Genomic DNA, 23701 nt, shown 5'->3' with positions numbered 1-23701 from the left:
TAAATAAAGATGGGAAAGAGGAGGATACTGAAGCAAATAAAATGGGAAAAGAAGGTTTTGTTGAAGTGGAGAACTTTGAGGCTGTGGAGGAAACGGATGCTGAGATTGGGAATTCTGGAGGCAAGATTGAAGTTTTAGTAATGGAGAGGAACGAGGAGTGGAATGTTAATAACAAGGATGTAGTATCGGAGGAGCATAGTGCAGAGGTTAGAGAAGTGGATGCCGAGAAGGATGATATGGTTATTGCTAGAGAAGAAAAGGAGATACGGAAACCAAGCTACTCTGATATTGTGGGTGTAAGACCATCTATACCAAGAGCCTCAAAAACACACCATAAGATCATTCCTGAACCTATGGTAGGAGGAAAGCATATGCCTGGGAATCAGGGTAAAAGAAGTACTCGCAAACCTACTCAATGACAGGTTTTTTCTGGAATATGAGAGGTTTTAATAAGATTTCAAAACACAAGGTAGTTCGAAGTTGGATTCAAAGTAAGGAGTTGCTATTTGGATGTTTATTGGAGACGAGGGTAAAGGAGAGCAAGGCTATGGATATAGTGAGTATGGTGGTTCCTGGATGGTCTTTCTTAAATAATTATGAGTATAGTCGGAAGGGTAGGATTTGGGTCATATGGAATCCGCAGGTCAGAGTGACTCCAGTTTTCAAGTCTGATCAAATTATCACTGTCTCAGTGCTTTTGGAGGGGGAGAATGAAGAGTTTTTCTGCTCCTTTGTTTATGGAGAAAATCTTGTGGAGAGTAGGAGAGGGTTATGGAATGATATGAAAGCTCATCAAGATTCTCCCATGTTCAAAGATAAGCAGTGGATAATAATGGGTGATTTTAACGAGATTTTAGAAGGAGGGGAGCATTCAAATTATCAGAATTCGGGTCTTATAACGACGGGTATGCGTGATTTTGAGAGTGTCTATCAGCATTGTAGACTTATGGATTTGGGTTATCAAGGACCAAGATTTACATGGTGTAATAAGCAAGATGAGGGTCTAATCTGCAAAAAGCTGGATAGGATCTTAGTAAATGAGACTTGGATGAATCAGAGAAGCCAGGCTTATGGCGTGTTTGAAGCTGGGAGATGTTCGGATCATGTTAGAGGAAGATTTCATTTACAAGCGGAAGCAATTGGGAAACGAAGGCCATTCAAATTCACAAATGTGGTTGCGGATATGCCAGAGTTCCTCACCTTGATAGAAGATTATTGGAAGGATACTCAACCCCTATTTCAGTCAACTTCAGCTCTTTTCAGATTCTCAAAGTATCTAAAAGCTCTGAAGCCTCTGATCCGGAACCTGAGCAAAGAAAAATTAGGCAAATTGTCTATGAGAGTTCAGGAAGTCTATAAGGGTCTTTGTATGAAGCAGGAGAAACTATTTAATGATCCTTCTCAAGAGAATATCAGAGCGGAGTTGTTGGCAGCAGAGCATTGGCAAAGAATTTCTGCAATTGAAGAAAAGGTTCTTAAGCAACGTTCTAAGATGCATTGGCTGCAGTTGGGTGATTGCAATAATAAAGTATTTCATAATGCGGCTAGGGTGAGAGAGATGAGGAATACGATTAGAGAAATCAAGTGTCCTAATGGTGTTATTGCTACATCACAGGAGGCTATAAAAGCCGAAGCAGAGAGGTTCTTTCAAGATTTCTTATCCCATGTACCTGTAGAGACTCGGGGGATTTCTGTAGAAGAGATGCAGCAGATTATACCATTTCGCTGTTCTGAGGGAGAAAGGGCACAGTTGATAAAACCAGTCACAAGTGAGGAGATCAAGGAAGTGTTGTTCAAAATGCCGAGTAATAAATCACCGGGGCCTGATGGTTTTACGTCAGAATTCTTTAAAGCATCTTGGAGTATTATTGGCAATGACTTCACAGTTGCGGTGCAATCATTCTTTACGAATGGGTTTCTTCCGAAAGGCCTGAACACCACCATCCTAGCTCTGATCCCGAAGAAAGAAGCTGCAGTTGAGATGAGGGATTATAGACCAATATCTTGCTGCAATGTTCTATATAAGGTAATTTCAAAGATCATTGCAAATCGGCTGAAAGGTACGCTTCCTCAATGTATATCCCCAAATCAATCAGCGTTTGTAAGAGATAGACTGTTGGTGGAGAATTTGCTGCTTGCTACTGAAATTGTCAAGGATTATCATAAGGAGGATATATCACCTAGATGCGCCATGAAGATTGATATTGCAAAGGCTTTTGACTCTGTTCATTGGCCTTTTATGTTGAATACGTTGAGAGCTCTAAATTTGCCAGAGCAGTTTGTGCATTGGATTGAGCTTTGTGTCTGCACTCCTTCCTTCTCGGTTCAAGTAAATGGAGAGTTAGCAGGCTTTTTCCAGAGTAAGCGAGGTCTGAGACAGGGTTGTGCTCTCTCCCCCTACCTCTTTGTTATTTGTATGAACGTTTTGTCTCACTTACTTGACAAGGCTGCAGCACAGAAAATTATTGGCTATCATCCTCGGTGCCAGAACATTTTGCTTACACACCTGTGCTTTGCTGATGATTTGCTAGTCTTTACTGATGGTACAAAGCGCTCAGTAGAAGGTATTCTCAGGATCTTTGAAGAATTTGCAAGAATTTCTGGTCTAAAGATAAGTCTTGAAAAATCTACTCTCTATACGGCTGGGATTTCAGTAGATCATGAGAGAGATATTCTTGCTTGTTTCCCCTTTGCGACTGGAAATCTTCCAGTGAGATATCTTGGACTACCTTTGCTTACTAGGAGAATGACAGTGACTGATTATATGCCCTTGGTGGAGAAAATCAGAAAGAGGATGAAGTCTTGGACAGGTAGATTCCTATCGTATGGAGGTCGGCTTCAACTCATCAGCTCAGTGATTACTAGCATGGCTAATTTCTGGTTATCGGCTTTTAGACTCCCTAGTAGTTGCCTAAAGGAGATTGAAAGCTTATGCTCTGCTTTTCTTTGGTCTGGTCCAGATTTAAAGTCAAGCAAAGCCAAAGTTAGTTGGAAGGATATATGTCTGCCGAAGTGTGAAGGGGGTTTGGGGCTACGGCTGCTTAAGGAAATCAATCTGGTTCTTGGTCTGAAGCTACTCTGGAGGATCTTTGCTTGTCGTTCATCTTTATGGGTCAAATGGATTCACTGCTATTTGATTCGAAAGGCGTCTTTTTGGTCGATGAGAAGTGCAGCTGCAGGCTCTTGGATGTGGAATAAAATTTTGAAGTTACGGGACTATGCTAAACAATACCTAAAGATGGATGTTTATAATGGGGAGCATACATCTTTTTGGTATGATTCCTGGTCTCAACTTGGATGTTTGAAGGATGTATTGGGCAGAGGAGGGAATTTGGCTATGGGTATTACCGAGAATTCACATGTTGCTGATGTTTTAACGGGACATCGTAGACGAAGGCACAGACTGAGTATTCTAAATGAGGTGGAAGAAGAAATTGTGAAGGTTCGAAATAGGAGAAGTGTTGAAGACGATATCCCTCTCTGGAAGCAGAATGGGAATACTTTCGCAAACAAGTTCTCAACGAAAAAGACTTGGCAGTCTATGCGTCAAGCTCAGCCGGTTTGTGCCTGGAATAAAGGGGTATGGTTTCCTCAGTCTACTCCTAAATTCTCCTTTGTTGTTTGGGTGGCTATAAGAAACAGACTGCCAACATGTGATAGAATGAAGCTCTGGAACAACGCAGTTGATGAGACTTGCGTTCTATGTACTGAGACTGCAGAGACTTGTCAACATCTATTTTTTGGGTGTAGATATTCTAGGAAAATCTGGAGGGAGTTAGTAGAAGGAATTATGGGAAGTGCGTTTACTTATGAATGGAATGATGTTATTAATGCTATTTCAAGACAACATCAAAAGACTACAGAGGGGTTTTTGCTTTGCTATGCTTTTCAAGCTCTGGTTCACAATATCTGGCGGGAGAGAAATGCTCGTCGTCATGGGGAGCAGAGAAGGGATGAGAGGATACTTTATAAGTTTGTGGATAAGACAATAAGATTGAAGTTGCTTGCTGTGAAGGGTAAAGGACAGAGATATTTGGAGGAAGGCTTATGTCGATGGTTTGAGACAAGGAGGCCTCATCCATAGTTTATAAGATCTAGATGTAGATCGTTTTCTTTTTTGACTTTGTATAAAGCAAACTCTAGTAGCACTTGATGTAACACAGGTATTTTCCGATTGAATAAATTTTGCATTCATTCGAAAAAAAAAAAAAAATATTGCATTTGAAGCTAAAAACTTACGTTAAAAATGTTTATCCACGGTCAAGTTAAGCGGAGGGTAGGCATATTTAATTTGGTTTGCTTTTTTCAGACAGTCATATGGATACTGGCTATAAAGATATTTGTAGTTACATTTTCATTTAAGTGTATTTAAATTTTTGATAAAAATGTGTATTTAAAATATAAAAAAGTAGTCCAGCTAGGACTGTATGAGAAAATATGAACATTCTCGGTTGCTTTTTAAAAGAATGAGTTTGTATCAGAGATCACAGCTATGTAGTATGTACGTCATCACAGTTTTATGCATGGTTGCAGCTTTTTAAAGAATAAATCTGTATTTTTTTTTTTTTTTAACTCAACATCCACTTTTCATTAACCAAAGAAGGGTACACATGATTTTACACCACAATAGTGTTTCAACCACACTTACAACAAAGAGATTAGTATCATCTAGAATCACTAACATGGATCCTACACTACCAATCTAAACCTTTGCTGCAATTTTTAACCCCATTGAACACGACACTCTTCTTACGACCCAAGAAGAGCCGGTTCTTAGACCAACTAATTGAACCACACGAGACAAAAGCATTGTACACCATTGATGATAAACAAAAACCAAGTTACATATTTGAACTTAGCATTGGTCTCTAGGGTAAGAGTGGAGCACGGGACCAACACTTCTCACCTTTCGGTGCATTCTTGGTTAGATTCATCACCTCCGGTTTGGATGCTTCGCTCCTAACCTAAAAACGGAACAGCTCCGTACTGAAAGGCGGGTCGAAAACAATTACGTTGAAGTGCGAGGATGGTAATGAAACCGTAGGACTAAGGAGATTTAGTCGTCTCCGACAAAGTTCCAGCCTATTAGTCTCCATATTGTGTGATTTCAGCTCGTGGACTAACAGGACCTTGCCTAGAAGGCGCATTTCGACCAAAAACTCCTTCCCTCCAGCCAGCACCACCCCGACCCTAAGCCATGAGCCGAACGAGACTGTCCGGAATGAAAGTCGGGCTTTGATATCGGTTAGCGACACAAGGACTCCAGTTCGCAGCTTCAAAGAGAGCAGAGATCATAATTTTGGACCAGTCACATGCTGAATCCGGATCCGATAAGCACTTCTCCGCCACGCATCTACGGCAAGGACCTCTTCTTCGGAGGATAAGTCCGTCGTCCAAGATCGGTGCCGCGCGTCGATCTCGAAAATCGAGGCCGAACCTCTTTTCGCCGCCCGCCGCGTTCTTCCTCCCACAGTCACACCGCCGCAGGGGACAGGTAGATCCAAGATGGAGGAGCTGTCTCGCCTAGTCACGCGCCGACATCAAGAAGCTTTGGCCGGAGATCTCAGAAGGGGAAAACCGGATCTGGCGAAGCTAAACCCTAAACGCCGACTCTCGCCTCCACCGTAACGCCTTTGGTCTCACGGTCCCTCCATAAGAAGCCCGAAGTCAACCTCCATCCGTCGCGAACGAGTTTCAGGACTGACCACGGCAGCACAGAGCGACAAGTATATCGACTAAAAGGAGAGACGATGAAGACGAGAGCAAAGAAAAAAAACAAGTAAGGGAGGAAGAGATGTTGCCTCCGGTGCCGATTGCACGGCCGCCGGGGCTAGGGTTATTCTCGAACGGTGTCTACACGGGGAGAGAGTTTTTAGGTTATTCTTGAATCTTTATCTAGTAGGAGAGTATCTTCTATTTTCTTGAATAAATCTGTATTAGAGATCACATCTATGTACGTCATCACAATTTTTATACATGGGCTAGCTAAGTTACGGTATGATTAACTATTAAGGGATATGTATCCCACATTGGAAAATCAATTGGACATTAAGTAATATATAAAGGGTTAGGACCAATCCACTAATTGTCAATTGGTTTTGAGTTGGAAGCCCATAATAAACTCGAATTTAACATGGTATCAGAGCTCAGATCCTAATAAGTTAAACTTAAACCCCTAATTAATATTAATCCTACCCGACCGGGTATATAGGTCGTAATAGACTCGTTCGACCGAGTATAACTGTCTTAAAAAAAGTTTCCGAGATTTATGGCCGATAAGAGCCATCATCTCGAGGAGAGGTATTAAGGGATATGTATCCCACATTGGAAAATCAATGGGACATTAAGTAATATATAAAGGGTTAGGATCAATCCACTAATTGCCAATTGGTTTTGAGTTGGAAGCCCATAATAAACCCGAATCTAACATGGTATCCCATTGATTTTCTAATGTGGGATACATATTCCTTAATGTTAACTCCAGTCTTTTAGTCTGAGTTTTTAACGCATAATTTTATTTTCTTGTTTACAATTTTCGGTTGAGAACATCACTATCCAGAATTTTTTAGGGTATAATTTTTAGAGAAATATAAAAAATTATAGAAACTATTTTTATATTTTTATTTAAGAGATGATTTTTAAATTTTTTTAGTTAAAAACGTAAAAGTGTAAGTAAAACAATGATACATAGTATGAAGTCATCAACGAGATAAGAAAGGTGGGTGGGTTTAAATGTCATTTACAAACGACCCAAAAGAGGAAAAAACATTAATAGGCCTCCTTGCCAACTTGCGCCTCAACTTGTAATTCTTTCCTTCCACGACAATGTTTACATATTTGTACTCATTATGATAATAATTAATCATCAGATATACTCAATTTGTTTCTTATCTTATCATTAATTTATTTTTGGAATATATTTAAAAGGTGTTAAATAATAGTAACAACTTTTTTTTTCCTTGCAACTTGCATGGCTTTGTTTTTTTTTTCTATAACAAGTTGGATTTTCTTACACCCAACTTGCGTTTTACGTACGATCATACATTTATATAAAGGTACTCAATGTTGAATTTGGTTTCCCAAGCCTGAAAATCGTAACTAGTTTTAAAGAAGAAAAAAAATCGTAACTAGTTAATTACAAAGTAACTTCTCATATTGCCTTTGGAAACTTTGAAAGAATGGTCTTTTCATCTTGTTCGTTGGATTCTTTGTATCAAACAAGGCGATTATATTATAAAGTTACTTTTTTTATGTTTCTTACCCTGTTCTTCATGAGATATATATAGGACGAGGAAAACACCAGGAGAGTAATAATTTTGACATTTGAAGTATTGTAACGGTTCACGCATTCCAAAAAATAAAAAAAAAAGACCCGAGGAAATTTTATTACTTTAGTGAATAAAATTAGGATTAATTTTAATTTTGGTGGATAAAAACAAAACCATTTATGTATTAATGGAAAATTGGTTGATAAACGACAAATTATTTGAAATATTAAGTTATGAAATTAGGAGAAAATATAATGATGTAATCTCCTTTGCTAAATGCCAAATTAGTATTACATATGGCCATTTACATAAATAAAATTTGTTAAATATCTACAGTAAAATTCAAGATAGATTACACATTGGTTCGAGTATATCCTGAATTGTTGTCATTTCCTTAAGGATTGATATTGTATAACTAATGATTAGTACTTCAATTACAAAGACGAATAGATAAGTAGTGTATACTTTTTCTGCATTTTAAGAGAGTGCAAACTATGTATGGTTAATACTTTACAGTGACTATCTTGAGATAAAAGAAAAGCGGATCATATGAAACAGCACATGGTTTTCCCGATTGCCCACAAAAATTTCAGATCTCTAGTATGTATATTAGTAATTATGCCAGTGACTATCTTTAATCAAATTGTTGGTGATATAATCGGAAATATCAAACAATACTCATTAGCTGAATCATTATATTGTTTCGTGCATGATTAAGTGAACCTCATACATATGTAAAGTAAGTAACTGGGCAAGAAGAATATTACGAAGAAAAAATAAACTAAACAAATTAGTGTTTCGTTTATAATAAAGCTACAATACACTAAACAAAAGCGTTCATCATGAAGAAATGGTCTTAAGGGTAAACGAACATTTAACAAACCCTGAAACCCTAACTTCGAAAAACCAAAACCACTATTTTGTAGTTTCTAAAACTCCCGGACGATAGTTATTAACTAATCTACAACCAAAAGTTCAAAACTCACCTAGAGAAAAAAAAAAGATGATAGAGAGAATACATATAGTTAAATATTATAGAAAACAAAACAAAATAACTAAACAAACGTGATTACGATTATTTAGGCTTGTTCTCGGCGAGTTTAGCCAGCGAGTGCAAGTTGCAACGTACAATAGTATCTGCGAAGCTGCAAGTCTCTTCCTTATCGTTACCTGCCGGTACGTCAACGACGTATGACTCCACAACACGTGCCCTCTTTTTACCGTCCTCCGTCGACGAACACTCGTGCACCGTCGTCACCGACCTGTAGTTCTGAAGCCTGTGGTCCCCACCCACGACGCTGAAGCTGATGACATGGCGATCATCGTCCATGATCTCGAGTCTCTCTAAGCTGAACGCGGCGGGGAGACCCGAGACAACTCGGACCTCTCTCACCGACCCAACCTCTCGGCCGTCTCCAACAGCCACGTGACAGCTCTTAACGAAGTGTTTGTACGCTTGAGGGTGTTCAAAGCGACTGAGGATCGACCAGACGGCGGAAGCCGAAGCGTCCACGTCTTGCACCACGACGGAGAAGCACTGAGAGGGACCAACCACGTGGGTGTGGAAAATCTCCACGTGCTCCGGCACATCAGCCATCCCACGCGTGAGGCTCACTTTATGAATCTGTTTATGGTGGTGGTGATAAGAGCTGACGGTGGCGTTCGATGTTTCTGCGGCGGAGGAAGATCTTTGAAACTGTAGCGACGTTGGCATTTTTTGTATTTTCTTCTCTCACTATTCTATGGTTCTGTCTCTCTCTCTTAAAAGAAGAAAGAGGAATGGTTTGCTTCGTGAGGTCCTATGAGATGTTGTAATGAGATATTTCTATATATATATAAATATAAGGAGGAGGGTGTAGAAATATAAATAATGGAAGTGGATGTGGACAATAGCCGGATGAAGAAAGAGAGAGGTTAGCTTGTGTGGGTTCGTCGGTTGTCCACTTGGGATTTGTTTGGAGTTTGTCTTTTTACAGAAGACAGAAATTATCTCTCGGTGTTCAAAAAAAGAAAAAAATTTCATTATATATACAACGAAAATCTATGGATAGTATAACCGGTTAGTTATTTGAACTCTGTTTTTACTTGGTTAGTAGACTAAGATCTGCGCCTTACACGAAATGAATATTACATATAAATTACTCTTATGTATTGTATGTTTTTTTAGCTATTATGAAATCATAAATATATATTGAATAATTAAAAATTTAGTAACTATTACGTATATAATTAAATTGGTGCAAATACATAAATAAATTTTATTAATCCATACAAACACTTTTTCTATTTTATATAGTATAAAATTAAGTTTAAATGATATTAACATAGATATATAGTACATTTTTAATATTGACATCTGTTAAGAAAAATATTTTATATTCATATTATTTTTGATTATTTGTATTTTTTTATAACAAATTTTTTTATAGGATGTTTAATAGTTTTAGTCATTTATAATTTTTAAAAAATTCAATGCAAAGTTTTAAATCTAAATATTAAGTTGTCAATATTTGTTCAAAATGTTTATCAAAAAAATTCAAAGCAACTTTCGAAATTAAAATACATATGTATTTTATATGGTATATAATTTATTTTTAAAAAATATTAATATACATATATATAATATCTATTAAATGAGACTTCCTACTTATGTAATTTCGTAATCATTTGAATCTTGTTATAACATAAATTTTAAACATAGATCACAAAAATTTTAATGTGAGATTTTTAACAACTTTAGTCATCTATAGTCGTTTTAAAAAATTTAAAATATAATATAGATTAAAAAATCTAAATTTTTGTTATATAGTTAATATAGTTGTTTAATTTATTTTAATAAGTTAATTTTTTCAAATGATAGAGAATAGACTAATTTTATCAAATCTTTATTATTCAAAATTATTAATTGTCATATATATTTTAGCCACATTAAGCAATTCTGTAATTTTTATTTAAAGAAACAATGAAGAATATTCATGATTAATTTATGGTTAGTTTAATAAAAAAAATTATTATATATTTATATAGACCAATATATTTTCTAAGGATTCTAGAAATGATTGTAGTGATGACACGTGTCTACAAAAATATGTTATAATGCTTCTCTTTTAATATATAAGGGATTGACCAGAGTTTTTTTTTTTTTTGGAACACTATTATTGACCGAGTTCATTAATACTTAGTACTGTACAGTACTTGTCATCACGAGGAATGGGCATGCATGTAAGCATGTAAGCATGCTTTTCACAAGTAGCCAAAAGTAATGCTTGCAAACTAAGTCTAGAAATATTAGAACCGAGGAAACTTAATACTCCGGATGTTAAAACATGACCACTATGTGTCGAATTGGTTTAGCTCTACTTATTTTTGGTACGAATATAGGATATCTTGGTGGATGTACGATATCAATGGAACCTTCTAACTGTACCGGCAAATTTTTTCCTGCAGGCCAAAGATAACTATTGCACTTTGAATATTCCAAGTTGCTGAAAGTAGTATGTCCTGGGTCCATCACAATGATCTTTTCTCATCTTGGTATCAACTTGAGCTAATTGATAGTACTAAAAGTAATAATCAGCTTTCTTTTCAACAAAGAAAATAACAGAATATTTGACGAGTTAGATTGAAATCAACTAAGCAGTTGTTAAAAGTAACCAACTTAAAGTCAGCAAATATTTCGAATTAGACAATACTTTTTGGTGTGTTTCCTTCCACAAATTATATTCAACTCAAATGTAATAAATATTGCTCTTGAGTTTGAGTGGTGGGCATAATAACAAAACACAATTTGGAAAATAATAGTGTTATTCAATGCACTGGATTTTCAGCAACTGGACAAGTACAACTATACAAATTCCCAACTAGTCCTAGTTGTTAGATCAAATACGAATAAGCGAGCAATTTGAACTACTAACTGAATCTAACATTTTATAATATAAGAAGAAAACGTTTACAAATTGCAGTTTTTTGTTCTGTCCTCGATGTAAAGATTGCTCATCTTATAAGCTTCCGGGTTAGGTAACACTTACATTAAAAACATATCCTTCATAAATCATAGATCACATGACGTGGAAAATGTGTATTTCCTTTTCTGAATATTCTGCCGAATTATACCACTCTATATTTACATCCATGACAATCAATTTTGCACACTAGCGGTAATAAGAAAAATAAATAAATTCAAAATTTCCCTCTTTCCTTGTCTGTTCTTCATAAATTACATGACCGTACAAATCAGTGTTTCTTTGTTTAGACCGAGAGTGGGATGGTGTAATGATGATCTAGTGAAGAAATAATGGCATAAAGCAGAGAATGATAAACGATGATGAAGTTTGGGGTTGTACCGACAATCAATCTCAAATTAATGCGTCAGACGAATCTTGAAAGCATCGTTGGATAGAAACGTAACATACATCTTGTGCAGTGTATATTCAGCACAAAGTAAATATATGTGTTCATGTATTTGACAGAACTGCCTCCTCTTTCAACCAAAAAATATCCTCTAGGATTATGGTAAGGATACTTCAATCATTTTGATATTATTTTACAAAAGACGTACGCTGTATTGTAGTACGTATGATGAATGAATGACCCGGTCAAAAATATGTAATAAAAATTTGTTGAAAATAATTCCCTAGTAAGTTATACTACCACTAGAAAAAAATGCATCTATAATTTCCAAATTAATGAAAATTTCAACTAGTGTTCAGATAACAACAATGCAAAGAAAAACTCAACTTCGATGAGGATTTCAATCACCTCACAACGTGATATACAAGATAACAAAAATAATGTAGCTGAAAAGTTATTAAAATGAGAAGTTGTCCAAAAGAGTTGCACCTCATTCTTATGCAGAAGAGGGACACATTGTCAAAGACGAAGTGTGGAGGAGCAATAACTAAATCCCATACACACCAATTGTTTTGATAGTTAATTTAACAGTTTGCCAACTTGTTTTCTTTATTTTTCAACAGGCTATTAAGATCTTCAAGATTCGGCAAGAAAAACGATTTTGAAGACCAAATGAGAATAATAAAACCCATTCTAATAATATAGAAATAAGAGATAATCTCTCATTTGCGCTTTCAAACATCCAATTTGCTTTTTGTAGAAAAATGCAGATAGATGTAATATATTAATATACTTGTTTTCTTACCTCATTGCTTATGCTATCTAAGACTAGCCTGAGGAAATTTTGAAGACCGTATGCACCACTCTTGATTTATCTAATATAAATTTATATGAGAACTACTAAATTAAGCAAATCGATCGGAGACATCTAGTTTTTTTTTTGAATAATCATGCAAAAGTCAATAAATTCTCTACGCAATGTCACATTAGTCCCTTTGATAAAAACTGGATATGAGAACATAATTACAGAAGAAACCAACCAAATATATCCAAAGTTCAAATATCAAACTTTATACTTTTAAAAAAAAAATTATTAAACTTTACTGTATAGCTTATATGTATCATATTGTCTCATGCTCACTGCCATTTCCCATTAGCCATTCATCTAAGGTCTCCTTTTCCGGGTCCTGTCCAATTCCAAAAGTATCAGCTTAGTTAAGTTCCCTCACTTCCTCTTTTACTTCCAGTTCCTCTTTAATACACTAGAAGCTTTTCCAGGGAAACTTATTCATCATCTTGTTTTACCTGACCAGGAGCAGATCTCAAATTTGTATTCTCAAGTGCACAAACTTCAAATTCATCTGACATTAATTGTAGTAACCGAGCCACATACAGTGGAAGGAGAGCCTGTTTGGTGCTGACGTGTCGATCAGCTCTGATTTCGGCTGGATCCAGCCCTACCTTATTGCTTCGGCCTCAAGTCATTATCATTTGTCTTTAGTTTGGGCTATATTTTGGACTCATCAAAAATCAAGTCAACGTTTTTAACAAAAAAAAAACAGGAAGCTATGGGCTTTGGTCCCATAGTATTAATTAGATTATACAAAACATTCTAGGTTTAGATAAACATTCTCTTATAGATTTGTCCTAAATAAATTTAATATTCTGCACTTCATGAATATATACAACGTTAACATGCACTTTCATAAACTAGAACGTTAAAACACACTCTCAACTCTTTATGATCATGGTTGTTATTATTTGTGTAAGTTTGCTTATTTCATGCATGCATATATAACTTATTATATGCCTGATATTTAGTTTATATCGAGTTTATGGCTTAACATTTAAAAAATAAAAAAAATACTTCTTCTTTTTTTTAACAGATGTGTAAAAACCTGAAATGTTGTTTATGATATACTAAGGAGGATACAATAATGTCATATCTAGTCAATATTCCGATAAATATATAAGTGGTAACTTGTGTGAGATTATATTTGTTAGGGTGTTATAATCTTTTTCCACTGATTACTCAAAAATTAACAAAGTCGTGACAACTTTTGTATCTTCTGGTAATGTCGAAGTTATGATTCATCCCCGTCGGAATTCACTTTGTCCTCTAACTTTTCTGCTCACCTAACAACTTGTAATTTCATGCTGCTTTTTTTCTTTTTTCTACTTTTTATTTCAGTTAACTTCTCCAAATTAATTTCATGGTCTAACAGAGACACGAGGTAGTGGATTCAACTTGATTATAGAACACACTGAATCTATATCTCATCTCAAGTTTCAAATATACAAATGTTACATGAAGGAGTATTAGTAGTTATTAATGAAGCAATGTAATATCCGGTCGAAAGACACCATATGGAAAGAAAATAGAATTAGGCTAGCTAAGTTTCGAACATCAATATTCATCATGTGGTTGAACCTCGATTTGACTCTGCCTATATTACGCCAAAAAGGTCTTATGTTAACGATCACTTAATTTCCAGGCTTATCTATAGAAACTAATAGACGTTTAGCTCAACAACCCTTCGGCACATATGAGCATGAAGATTAAAAAAACAACTTTCGTGATACTCTTTAGCACTGATTAATTTGGTATACTATAATGTCAAAGAAAACATTAACAATCGAGAAAATTAATCCTGAGAGGTTCAATTCAAGTCTAACTCAGGAGTAAACCAAGTGTATATATTAGCAAAAAGAAAAAGAAAAACAATTGAATATGACACGAAAACTATTATGTTTTTTCTTTTCTTTTGAGCTCCTAACACACGGGCAAATCAGCCGGAGGCTCCTCAATTGTCTCTAATAGTCCTTTCCCGTTCTCAACCAAGAAAGCCATGGCTAGTCCCCATGATATATGTGCATCCAGATGACAATGCATTATCCAAACCCCTGTTTCCAATCATAAGTACACACAATTATTTTTATTAACCATGTTGATAAATTACTCTTAACATATAATTTTAACTATTAATTTTTTTTTGTAAATTAAATGTTTGTTTACCAGGGTTATCTGCGACAAATCTGATAACGGCCCAACCATTAACAGGAACACCAACAGTGTTTCTAAGAGGCGGATCTTCAAGATTGAATTTCCCGATATCTTTCTTGGGATTGAAGTTACCAAAACCCTCGGCAACAATGTAGAAATCGTAACCATGTAGATGAATAGGATGGTTCTCGGGAGTTACTATACCAGTATCTTGAAGAACAATCTGAACCCTTGATCCATACTTGAGCTTGTACAGCTTGGTCCCTCTATCAGGTTGATAGAGAGATCGACTTATGTTGCTACCAGTGTAATCAAATTTCACCGGAGGCTTCGCCGGAAAATCTGTTGTAAAGACTCCGGGAATATTATGGTGGTGAGCTTGAAGGAGAGAGTAGTTACTAGGAAGAGCAAACGAAACATTGTTCATTGATGCAGTGAAGCGTGTACCGTTAAGACCTTGACATCTTCTTGACCTAAAATTCTTAGGACAATTGTTGAGACCGAGTCCGATGGTTATAAAGAGATTCTCGTCGAGTTCTGTCGGAACCTCGGCTTTTCTTAGTGATTTGAAGCTTTGGCTGAAACGTGTGACCGTGTTTGTGTCGTTGTAAGCAGGGAGCAGAGGCATGATTGGTTTGATGGAAGTACCCTTCTTGGCTCCGCCGATGCAGCAAGGGGCGGATTTGTATTGAAGGATTGCTGTTGTGGTTGTGTTGCCAAACGGTACGTTTTGTGCGCTTTGGTAAGCTCTTGCGGCCATGTAATAGCGGTTGGGTGGTTGGTCACCGGTTATGAGGACGTCGGTGGTTTGGCCGGGACCGAGAACAATGACGTTGGTGGTGAAGGGTTTTAGGTAAGACGCGTCAGCTCCGACCACCGTGAACTTATGGTTAGCCACCGTGAAAAATAACGGTTGGTTCAGTGCGGAGTTTATTACACGTAGTAGTATGGTCTCACCAACATTTATGGGTACTATTGTCGTATCTGCATGAAAAATATCATAAAAAGTTGATTTATTATTTACTTATTTGGGTCTTTTGGGGTGATGCTTTTGTTTTTTTCTACAAAATATTTATTTGAAAAATGTACACACCAAAATTCAGTTCTGACAGTTGGGAAAATGGGAAAGAATTCAAAAGAAAATAGTGTACGAATTTTTTTGGACTATTTTTTTCCTTTCTTTAATCATCCACATTATTAAAATTAATTTGGTGCAAAAGGTAAAATCAAATTTGAAATAGCTTAACAAAGAAGAGTAAAACCTTGAGAAGAGCACTTATAGAGATCGCCGGGTTGACCATCGATGGTGTAAGCGTCGGAGATATTCGGAGCAGCTCCGGTTCGTATCGATTCTCTCAACACATCAACCGGGTTTGCGTCCCACCATTCACCTTCAATAATCATAATTTACAAAAATTAAAATCATTTTATATGGGGATCAAAATCAAATAAGAATATTTACAAACTGTAGTAAATTGATTATGCATGATTATGAATTAAAATTTACCGAGGAGGAGTGGGACGTTGCGGTGAGGGGTTGGGAATGGGTAAGACGAACCAGCCGGAGGAAGGACGAGGAGTGAACCGTAGACTGTAGCTCTGAGCCACGAACTATGAGCATGCCACCAAAGTGTACCTTCTTGTCCTTGAATTGTAAACCGGTATGTATAGCTGGATCCCGGTCTGATTGGACATTGAGTAACAAATTCCGGTCCGTCAGCCCAACCGGTTCGCATTTGTCTCACACCGTGCCTGTAGCCACGCGTTTAAATATTAGTAAACCAATGATGCATTGATAACGGTACGTGAGTTAGGTTTATTCGTATTTTTTACCAGTGGATTGTTACGTTGTACCGAGCTCGGTTAATGACTTTGACAACAAGAGTGTCACCGTTATTGATTACAAGTTGCGGACCGGGGAACATTCCGTTGACCGTAATGCTGTTGTGTGTTTCACATAGTCTCTTCACTTTCGTTGCTTGTATCTGCATATATTACGTATGTAAGCATACATCTAATTAAAATTTATTAAAACGTTTCAACAATTGAACTTCAAATCCTACAATGAACTCATGGTGGTGTGCTTTATTGGCTTCTGCCATGGGATTGAAGAGGACTGCGAAAGAGATGAAACAGAGGAAGCTCTTGATGATCTTCATTGTTGAGATTCTTACAAAATTCTGTTACAGCGAGAGACTTTAGAGATGAAAGTATGGAAGAACAGAGAATGTGTTGCAATGGGAATCAACATTGAGTTATATAGGGAGACAAAGAGTCAAAGACAATACGTTTTTAAACTTGGTGGATAGTTTCTCTAGCTAGTTTATTGTTTTCTTGGATAGATAAGTTGAATTGTAAAAAAAGTAAATGTTGTTATGCGGTTGGAGAATTAGGTTTTGATATTGAAAACCAGAACTTGGTTCAACACTAGAAAGAGTAGTTGCACCCACTGGGGCCTAGAAGAACAAATAATGACCGAGTTAAACAAAAATATGAAAAAGGTGATTACGTCTCTTGAATTCTTGGTTAACACGCTTTTTTATTGACTTTGGATGTGATATACCATATTGTTTTGGAGACTTATTAAATGGATCAAAATATTTGGAGCAATGGGTTGCCAACAAAATTTAAGTACGCAATGTTGTGAACTCTATCTAAAGATCGAAACTCATTTGGCCAATGTAATTAACTTGCATGCACCAATATATAGTACTATTGTCATTGAATTAATTTGTATATATTCAGCAGAACTGGACAATTTCAATTGGCCTTATCCTTAGCTCCTACCAAGTAAGGGTTTGCATGTGGTCTTTCCAAAACTGGATACCTTATGGATCATTTTGGCTAATTAATATTTACGGCAGTTATTGTTATCATTGGATCTTGATATAAATTGGTTATCCAGTTTGGACTGTTAGGTCTTGGGATTGGGTACATATTATATAGATTATGAACTCTATTTGAAAATCAGTTTCATGTTCACATATAACTTGCATATGTAAACAAATATATATGTATGTTAAATCAAAGAAGGAACATGTGTTCAGACAGATTTAGAAATATCATTACTTTATCGTTATGTGGTCTCCTACATTCATCAGTATAATACCTAAACAAAGACGAATTAAGCGCATGCCCAAGCCAGAACTGTATTTTACTTTTTGTTTATCATTTCAAATTTCTTTTATCAACGAGTTTTGTAAGTACTTAAAAAAATCAATACACTAAAACAACTTCGAGCTGATTAAACCATTCGAAGATTATTTGGGAATATTTACATCTTGATCTAAACAGAGTAAATATTTACATCTTAGATCTAAATTCAAAGATTATTTGGGAAAAAAGTTCATTGACGTTTGGGCAAAAGTTGATAACCATTCGCATTTATATCATGATACACTCAATTATATATAAAAATACAAAGCTTTTATTATGAGTTAAACCGTAACATCATTTCATGGAGACTTGTATAAATATCATTATAAAGCAAAAATTTTAAAACAATTGTTGTCAATTTGAAAACAGACAGACTATCTTGAAGCTTAAGTAGAAATTAATAACGTTTGTTAATGTTAAAAAGGTAAAAATGTTTGGAGGTAAACATGATGATTAGTCTAACTGCCTAATACACCATTTGTTTCAACCTCTATATTATATCGTAACAATAATACATTTTATTTAACAAAATCTAGCTAGCCTCGATACCTATATGCTGTAAAGAGAATCCTTTAATCTCTTTAAACAGTTTTTTCGTATTTCTCTATATTATAAAATGTCATCTGAGAATATAACAGATTTATTAGAACATACTTGAGATCTTGTTAGAAAATGATTGGTTTTCAAAAGCAATTTTTCCTGTTAACATTTATATGTATAACAAAACATAATATCTTTGCTTTCCTAGCAATACTAATATGATATTTGATCAAATGTTGTATAAACCCAAACGCAAATGAAATAGCAATCAAGCTAAAATATTTACATTGCTAAGTATTCCAATCTTGCGGAAAAAATAAAATGGTATCATTTTAGTAGTTTCATCATGTTAGATTGAAATTATTGTTTGATTATTTCGATGATTTTGGCTTATGTAATACACACATGATAGTTTCACGAATTGTTATTTGTCTGGGTTTCGATTAGAAAATCAGTCCTCGTGGTCTGGTGGTAAAGGAATCTCGGCTGAGGTGCCCGCCATCACGAGTTCGAGTCCCGGCCACAGCGGATTTAACATGGTTTTTTTTTGGTCTCCAGGACCTTTCTCGCCAGTTCCAGTTGGACGTGGTGGGATAGTCGGACTAAGTGAGAGATCCAGATATCTTAATTATATTATAAAAAAAATCTAGTTAGAAAAATAAATCTAATTCAACATATTTTCAATAAATTTTCATTTTTGTGAAAAAGAGTTAAATGAGAATTGATCTGAATAGTCACAGCCGTTTAAAATATCTTTGACAATAACAATCTGAAAGGTAAGAAAATGGAAAATGGAAAAGGGGTAAACATATGTTGTTAAGAAAAGAAGAGGTTACATGAGATGAATATTGGAGACATTGATTGGTGAACAAGAGATTAGTAATTATGTTTGGTGGAGGTAGTTATTGTCCTCTTCTTAGGTATCTCTAATCTCTATTTGCTTTATCTCTGAAAATGAAATGTGTATCACATGTAGTTAAACATATTTAAAATTGACCTTGCATCTGCAATTAAGCTCAAAGTCAACTCACACTTTTTGTCAATGCTTATTTTGCAAGATCACTTGGTAGTCGAGGTTTAGTCGTTCCGAAAAGATATTAGTTCCTATCAGATTTGATTTACATAGAAAAAAGAACACCGTGAATTCTCGCCTATTTGACAAAAGGGTACATGCATATTCATAGATCTGAGTATATGGGAGATATCGAAATCCAAATAAAAAAATCGTACCATGTGGAATGAAACTATTTCAGAAGTAAATGTCGGTCAATTAAATGGGTTCAGAATCGTGTACACCAAGTCTGAGCAATATATCTATATTTGTATGGTAGTCATATGTAAATTTCGTAAACAAGGCATTACCAATAGAAGTTTCTTTCCATCTCACCATAGAGCCGAGAGACTTTTGCAGAAGCTTTGTAGTACAAAACATTTAACTCCCATCTAATCTATAAGGATCCATCCTAGTCCACTGACCATACCATAATTGATCCAATAGACATCAATTTAACAAGTCAGGATTTAGAGTTCCACAAGAAGAGTCAAAATAGCGGCAGAAACTGGTGGTGTATCATTTTCCTCTTTGTCTTTTGAAAGGTTAGTTTTTTCAGCATTCCGCCTCGAACCAGGCTAGATGGAAGGTGTCTAAAGGTTAAACATATTTTCATTAAATACTTTCCTATTTCTTTCTTTCTAAATATACCACAAGATCTAAGAGAATGTGTCTATAAGTAGTTTCGAATAGACCACATCTTTTTTTTCTAAAACAGAATATCTATGTTTTGGTAAACCGACGGAAAAAATCCAGAAAGATGGATAGTTTGATAAAGCTCAACCCTATGCAAGGCAAAAAGACATTCAAAAATATGATTTATAGTTTCCTTTGGATAATTGCATCTAGGACAGCTGGTGTCGGTATCCAAATTCTTCTTTCCAGAAATTTTTTTCACTATATTATTTGAGAAGTTAAAAAAAAATCTTTTAACTATCATTCTGACTTCTTTTTGAAAGAAAACCGTATTTGATAAATGATTTTTTTGAAAGAATATTTGATAAATGATGATATCATATATTCATATACTCTGAAAATTCTTGATTATATTATATTAATGGCGTAAGAACTGGTTTCCTTTAAATCATAATTTCATTCATTAGTCAAAAGTAGGTACGATCCTAACTAGGTTCATACTGTTTGGTCTTTTTTTTTTTAACACCGTAATGTTTGGGCTAACCTCTTGTTACAAGTGGGAAAATATTCTTTACAAAGAAAAGAGAAAAAACATATTTTCTGTTTAATGGTAAACACCTTATTATATCTCACAAGTAACAAATAATTAGAATCTTGGAAAAAGATTTGAAAAGACAAAAATGATTCCACGATTAATATATCTCATGTAATGAAAGATTAAAAGCAGGTCACCTATAAGATATCTAAGGAAGAAACAACTCAGTGACTTTGACCCCAAAAAAAAAAAAAAAAAACAGTTCAGATGACCAAAAACTATTCGGATATTCAATTTGTTTGTTGGTAACCGAGTTTTCTAGACTGAACCAAACTAAACGTGAGGCTTATGTATTTCAAGATTTGGCATGAACCAGATTTACTACTAATTTGTTCCGGTCATACATGTCATTACCCAACCTACTTCACAAAACATGTTACCATGATATGACTCCTATCATGACGATCAAGCCCAGAGAAAATATTTGTCGCTGTATCCTGTCAAGATAGAGGAAACTTGTGGACGAATAAAATAGTGGATTTTAGGTTGAGAGAATAACATTACAATGTATACAAACCCAAATCATTGACGTAAAAATATTAAGATTTACTACGGTCAGGTCTCTAGTCATTCATATAGATATTTGAATACTTTCACAGGAGTGTGTTTTGAATTTTGTCTTTGAAATTCGCTCAAAATCAAGTAACATAGTGATGTCGATCGAATGCTAGTGAGTATTAGAGTAAGAGCCTTCAAAATATTTAGATCATGACATTCTACGGTGTATGAGTTTGAGATTTCTAGTTCCATATACTAGTATGAGATTCTGAGTTCCATATACTTATTAACTTATTAACATCTTTGACCTGGAGTTGAAACTATAAAAAGCACTGTACTCCCACATTGTTACCTTCTTCTTTTTTGTCATCACTCCCACATTGTTACTTGTTGCAGACAAAAATAAACATGCCCCGCACGGGTGCACGGATCAAGGATACCCAAAATACTTCGGTTCAGATTGGATTAGATTTCAGTTCTTCAAATACCAAAATTTTGAATAATTCAGATATTTAATCAATTTCGATTCGGATTTGATACTACTTATTCGGATCCCTTTAAGATCGGTTTGGTTCTTCAAATTCGAGTTTTTGTCCAACCATAAATAGTGACATAAAAACAAATAGCATCGTATTTTTTTTAAACATCTGCGATCAAAATCTAGTATTTTTTAAAAATGTAAGTATGTATTTACAGCAAATGGATCATCATAACACCATACCTACTGAACACTGTATTAGAATGCATCAGATTCAGTGCAGACTGGCTACTACCGAAAGTCTCAGCCACACTCTAAGGACGGTGATAAGAGTTGATAAGCGGAGAGTATCGGACAATCTACACACAATCGATCACCTAACAATGAGTACGAGTGAGTACACACACAATGCAGCAAGCAATTTTAGAATCTAAACTCCATCTCTAAAAGCCTCCTAAATGCAAAAGAACACAACACATGTAATGATGAGAACAAGAGTATCAAACTGATCTTACATCAGCTCAAAGTTTCAGAACTGTAACCAAACTTAAGAATACAATATCGAATCTATACTCAAAAACATAACAACTATGAATGAAGAGGAGAATCCACTTCCATCTCTCAAACACGTCCCGCGACAACGGAAGCAGCAGCAGCCGAAGTAGCAGCAGCGGAGTTACCAATAAACGAGATCAGCCCCGCGTTAGCAGGCTCCTGCTCATCCAAGAACAAATCATCCGGAACCCTAAACGCGCCGTGCAAGCAAACAACCGCCACGCCAACGGTCAACGCAGAAGTCAACAAAGATCCAACGCTCGTCATAAACACAACGACAATCGTCGTCACCACGAGCCCGAGCAACGTCTCGCGATCCGAGAAGCCGCGCCCGAAGATAACCAGCGGCTGATCCGAGGATCTGAAGAGGTAGAGGAACATCCACGCGCCGAGGAGCGAGAGGAGGACGAGGAGCGAGAAGGGGTGGGAGAGGAGGGAGAAGGCGAGGACTAAGGAGACGATCGCGGCGTAGTTGACCTTGAAGTAGGCGAGGTTCTTGCGGATCCGGGAGATCGAGTCGGTTAGAGAGTCGGGTCTGGCGAACGAGGTTCGATCTATGAGTTCGAGCCACGGGCGGCGTTGGGAGAGGCTGGCGCGGAGGGAGGAGGAGAGGCGGGAGAGGAATGTGCGGAAGGCGGGGGTGTTGATCGGTGGCTGGGATTGAGTGGCTTGCTGGTTGGTGACGGGGAGAGTCGCCGGAGAAGACATTGGTGTCGGTTACGGCGTGTGTGCGGCGGATCTCGTTGAGAGAGAGAGTGTGGAGAGTGGAGACTGAAGTTGCGCGAAACCGCGTTGGAAGTTAGTTAGATATTTTAAGCATAAGGCCTTAACTTTATGGGCCCTTGATGTTGGATCGGCCCATTATTTTATATTAAAAAAAAACACATTGGAATTAGGTGAAACCCCTGTTGAAGACTACGCCAGGCGCTAGTCGGGCGGTCGGTGTGGGCCTAGCGAGTTATCAGAAAAGCGGGATATAATCGGGGAGTACGCGGGGCGTAATTTTTCATGGAAAATGTTTTTTAAATAAAATATATATTAAACATGCCTTTAAAATATTTTCATGCCGACTAATACCAATAAATTGTCGTAGCTTGATGGTGAAAGTAGTCTTTTTTTGACATGAGGTCCTGGGTTCAACTCCAGCAGGGCGTACTATTATGTGTTTTTGTCATTTTTGTAAAGAAGGGTAAAAAAGTAATTTCGGCTTTCTTCTTCTTCCTCAAGCTCTAACCTAATTTTTGCGGGCGTTTTTCTGTGTTTTCAACATAAACACCATTTTTTTTTCCGATTTACTTCATTTTAACTTAGTTTATCTATTACTAACACTAAACTATGAAAGATCTATGAGGTTATTACTGATTTTGGACTCGAAAACGCCAGATTACATACGTTTTTTTTCCTGATCCGAGTTTTGGTCCGACTATGGTAAACTCGCGGCGGCGGAGCTCCGCCGAGCGATTTTCCGGCGCAGAATCGGTCACTCCGGCCGCGTTTTCGAACAGAGGGTGAAACACACAAAAATTTAAATTTTTATTGTTATTAAAATATCTGAATAACGTAATTGAAC

General features: G+C 36.2%; 3 protein-coding genes across 3 annotated transcripts; all 3 read right to left on the bottom strand.

Moving 5' to 3' along the window:
* Positions 1 to 8031: 8031 nt before the first annotated feature.
* On the bottom strand, positions 8032 to 9106 carry LOC106454604 (abscisic acid receptor PYL6). The gene has a single exon (XM_013896718.3). The coding sequence runs from the start codon at positions 8980 to 8982 to the stop codon at positions 8344 to 8346; it is 639 nt and encodes a 212-aa protein (XP_013752172.1). The 5' UTR covers positions 8983 to 9106; the 3' UTR covers positions 8032 to 8343.
* Positions 9107 to 14203: 5097 nt separating this feature from the next.
* LOC106454605 (laccase-5) lies at positions 14204 to 16963 on the bottom strand. The gene is made up of 6 exons (XM_013896719.3): positions 16686 to 16963; positions 16456 to 16607; positions 16130 to 16374; positions 15885 to 16013; positions 14635 to 15606; positions 14204 to 14522 (listed from the first exon to the last, which is right to left on the bottom strand). Exons 1-6 carry the CDS (start codon positions 16779 to 16781, stop codon positions 14392 to 14394), a joined length of 1725 nt encoding a protein of 574 aa, XP_013752173.2. The 5' UTR covers positions 16782 to 16963; the 3' UTR covers positions 14204 to 14391.
* Positions 16964 to 22035: 5072 nt separating this feature from the next.
* LOC125609256 (PRA1 family protein B2) lies at positions 22036 to 22941 on the bottom strand. Its single transcript, XM_048780468.1, has one exon. It carries the CDS (start codon positions 22837 to 22839, stop codon positions 22198 to 22200), a length of 642 nt encoding a protein of 213 aa, XP_048636425.1. The 5' UTR covers positions 22840 to 22941; the 3' UTR covers positions 22036 to 22197.
* Positions 22942 to 23701: the final 760 nt, after the last annotated feature.

This window comes from Brassica napus, chromosome A5 (assembly GCF_020379485.1).
Source record: "Brassica napus cultivar Da-Ae chromosome A5, Da-Ae, whole genome shotgun sequence".
NCBI lineage: Eukaryota > Viridiplantae > Streptophyta > Magnoliopsida > Brassicales > Brassicaceae > Brassica > Brassica napus.
Note: the sequence above shows the minus strand (reverse complement) of the source record. Positions and strands in the feature narration are given on the sequence as shown.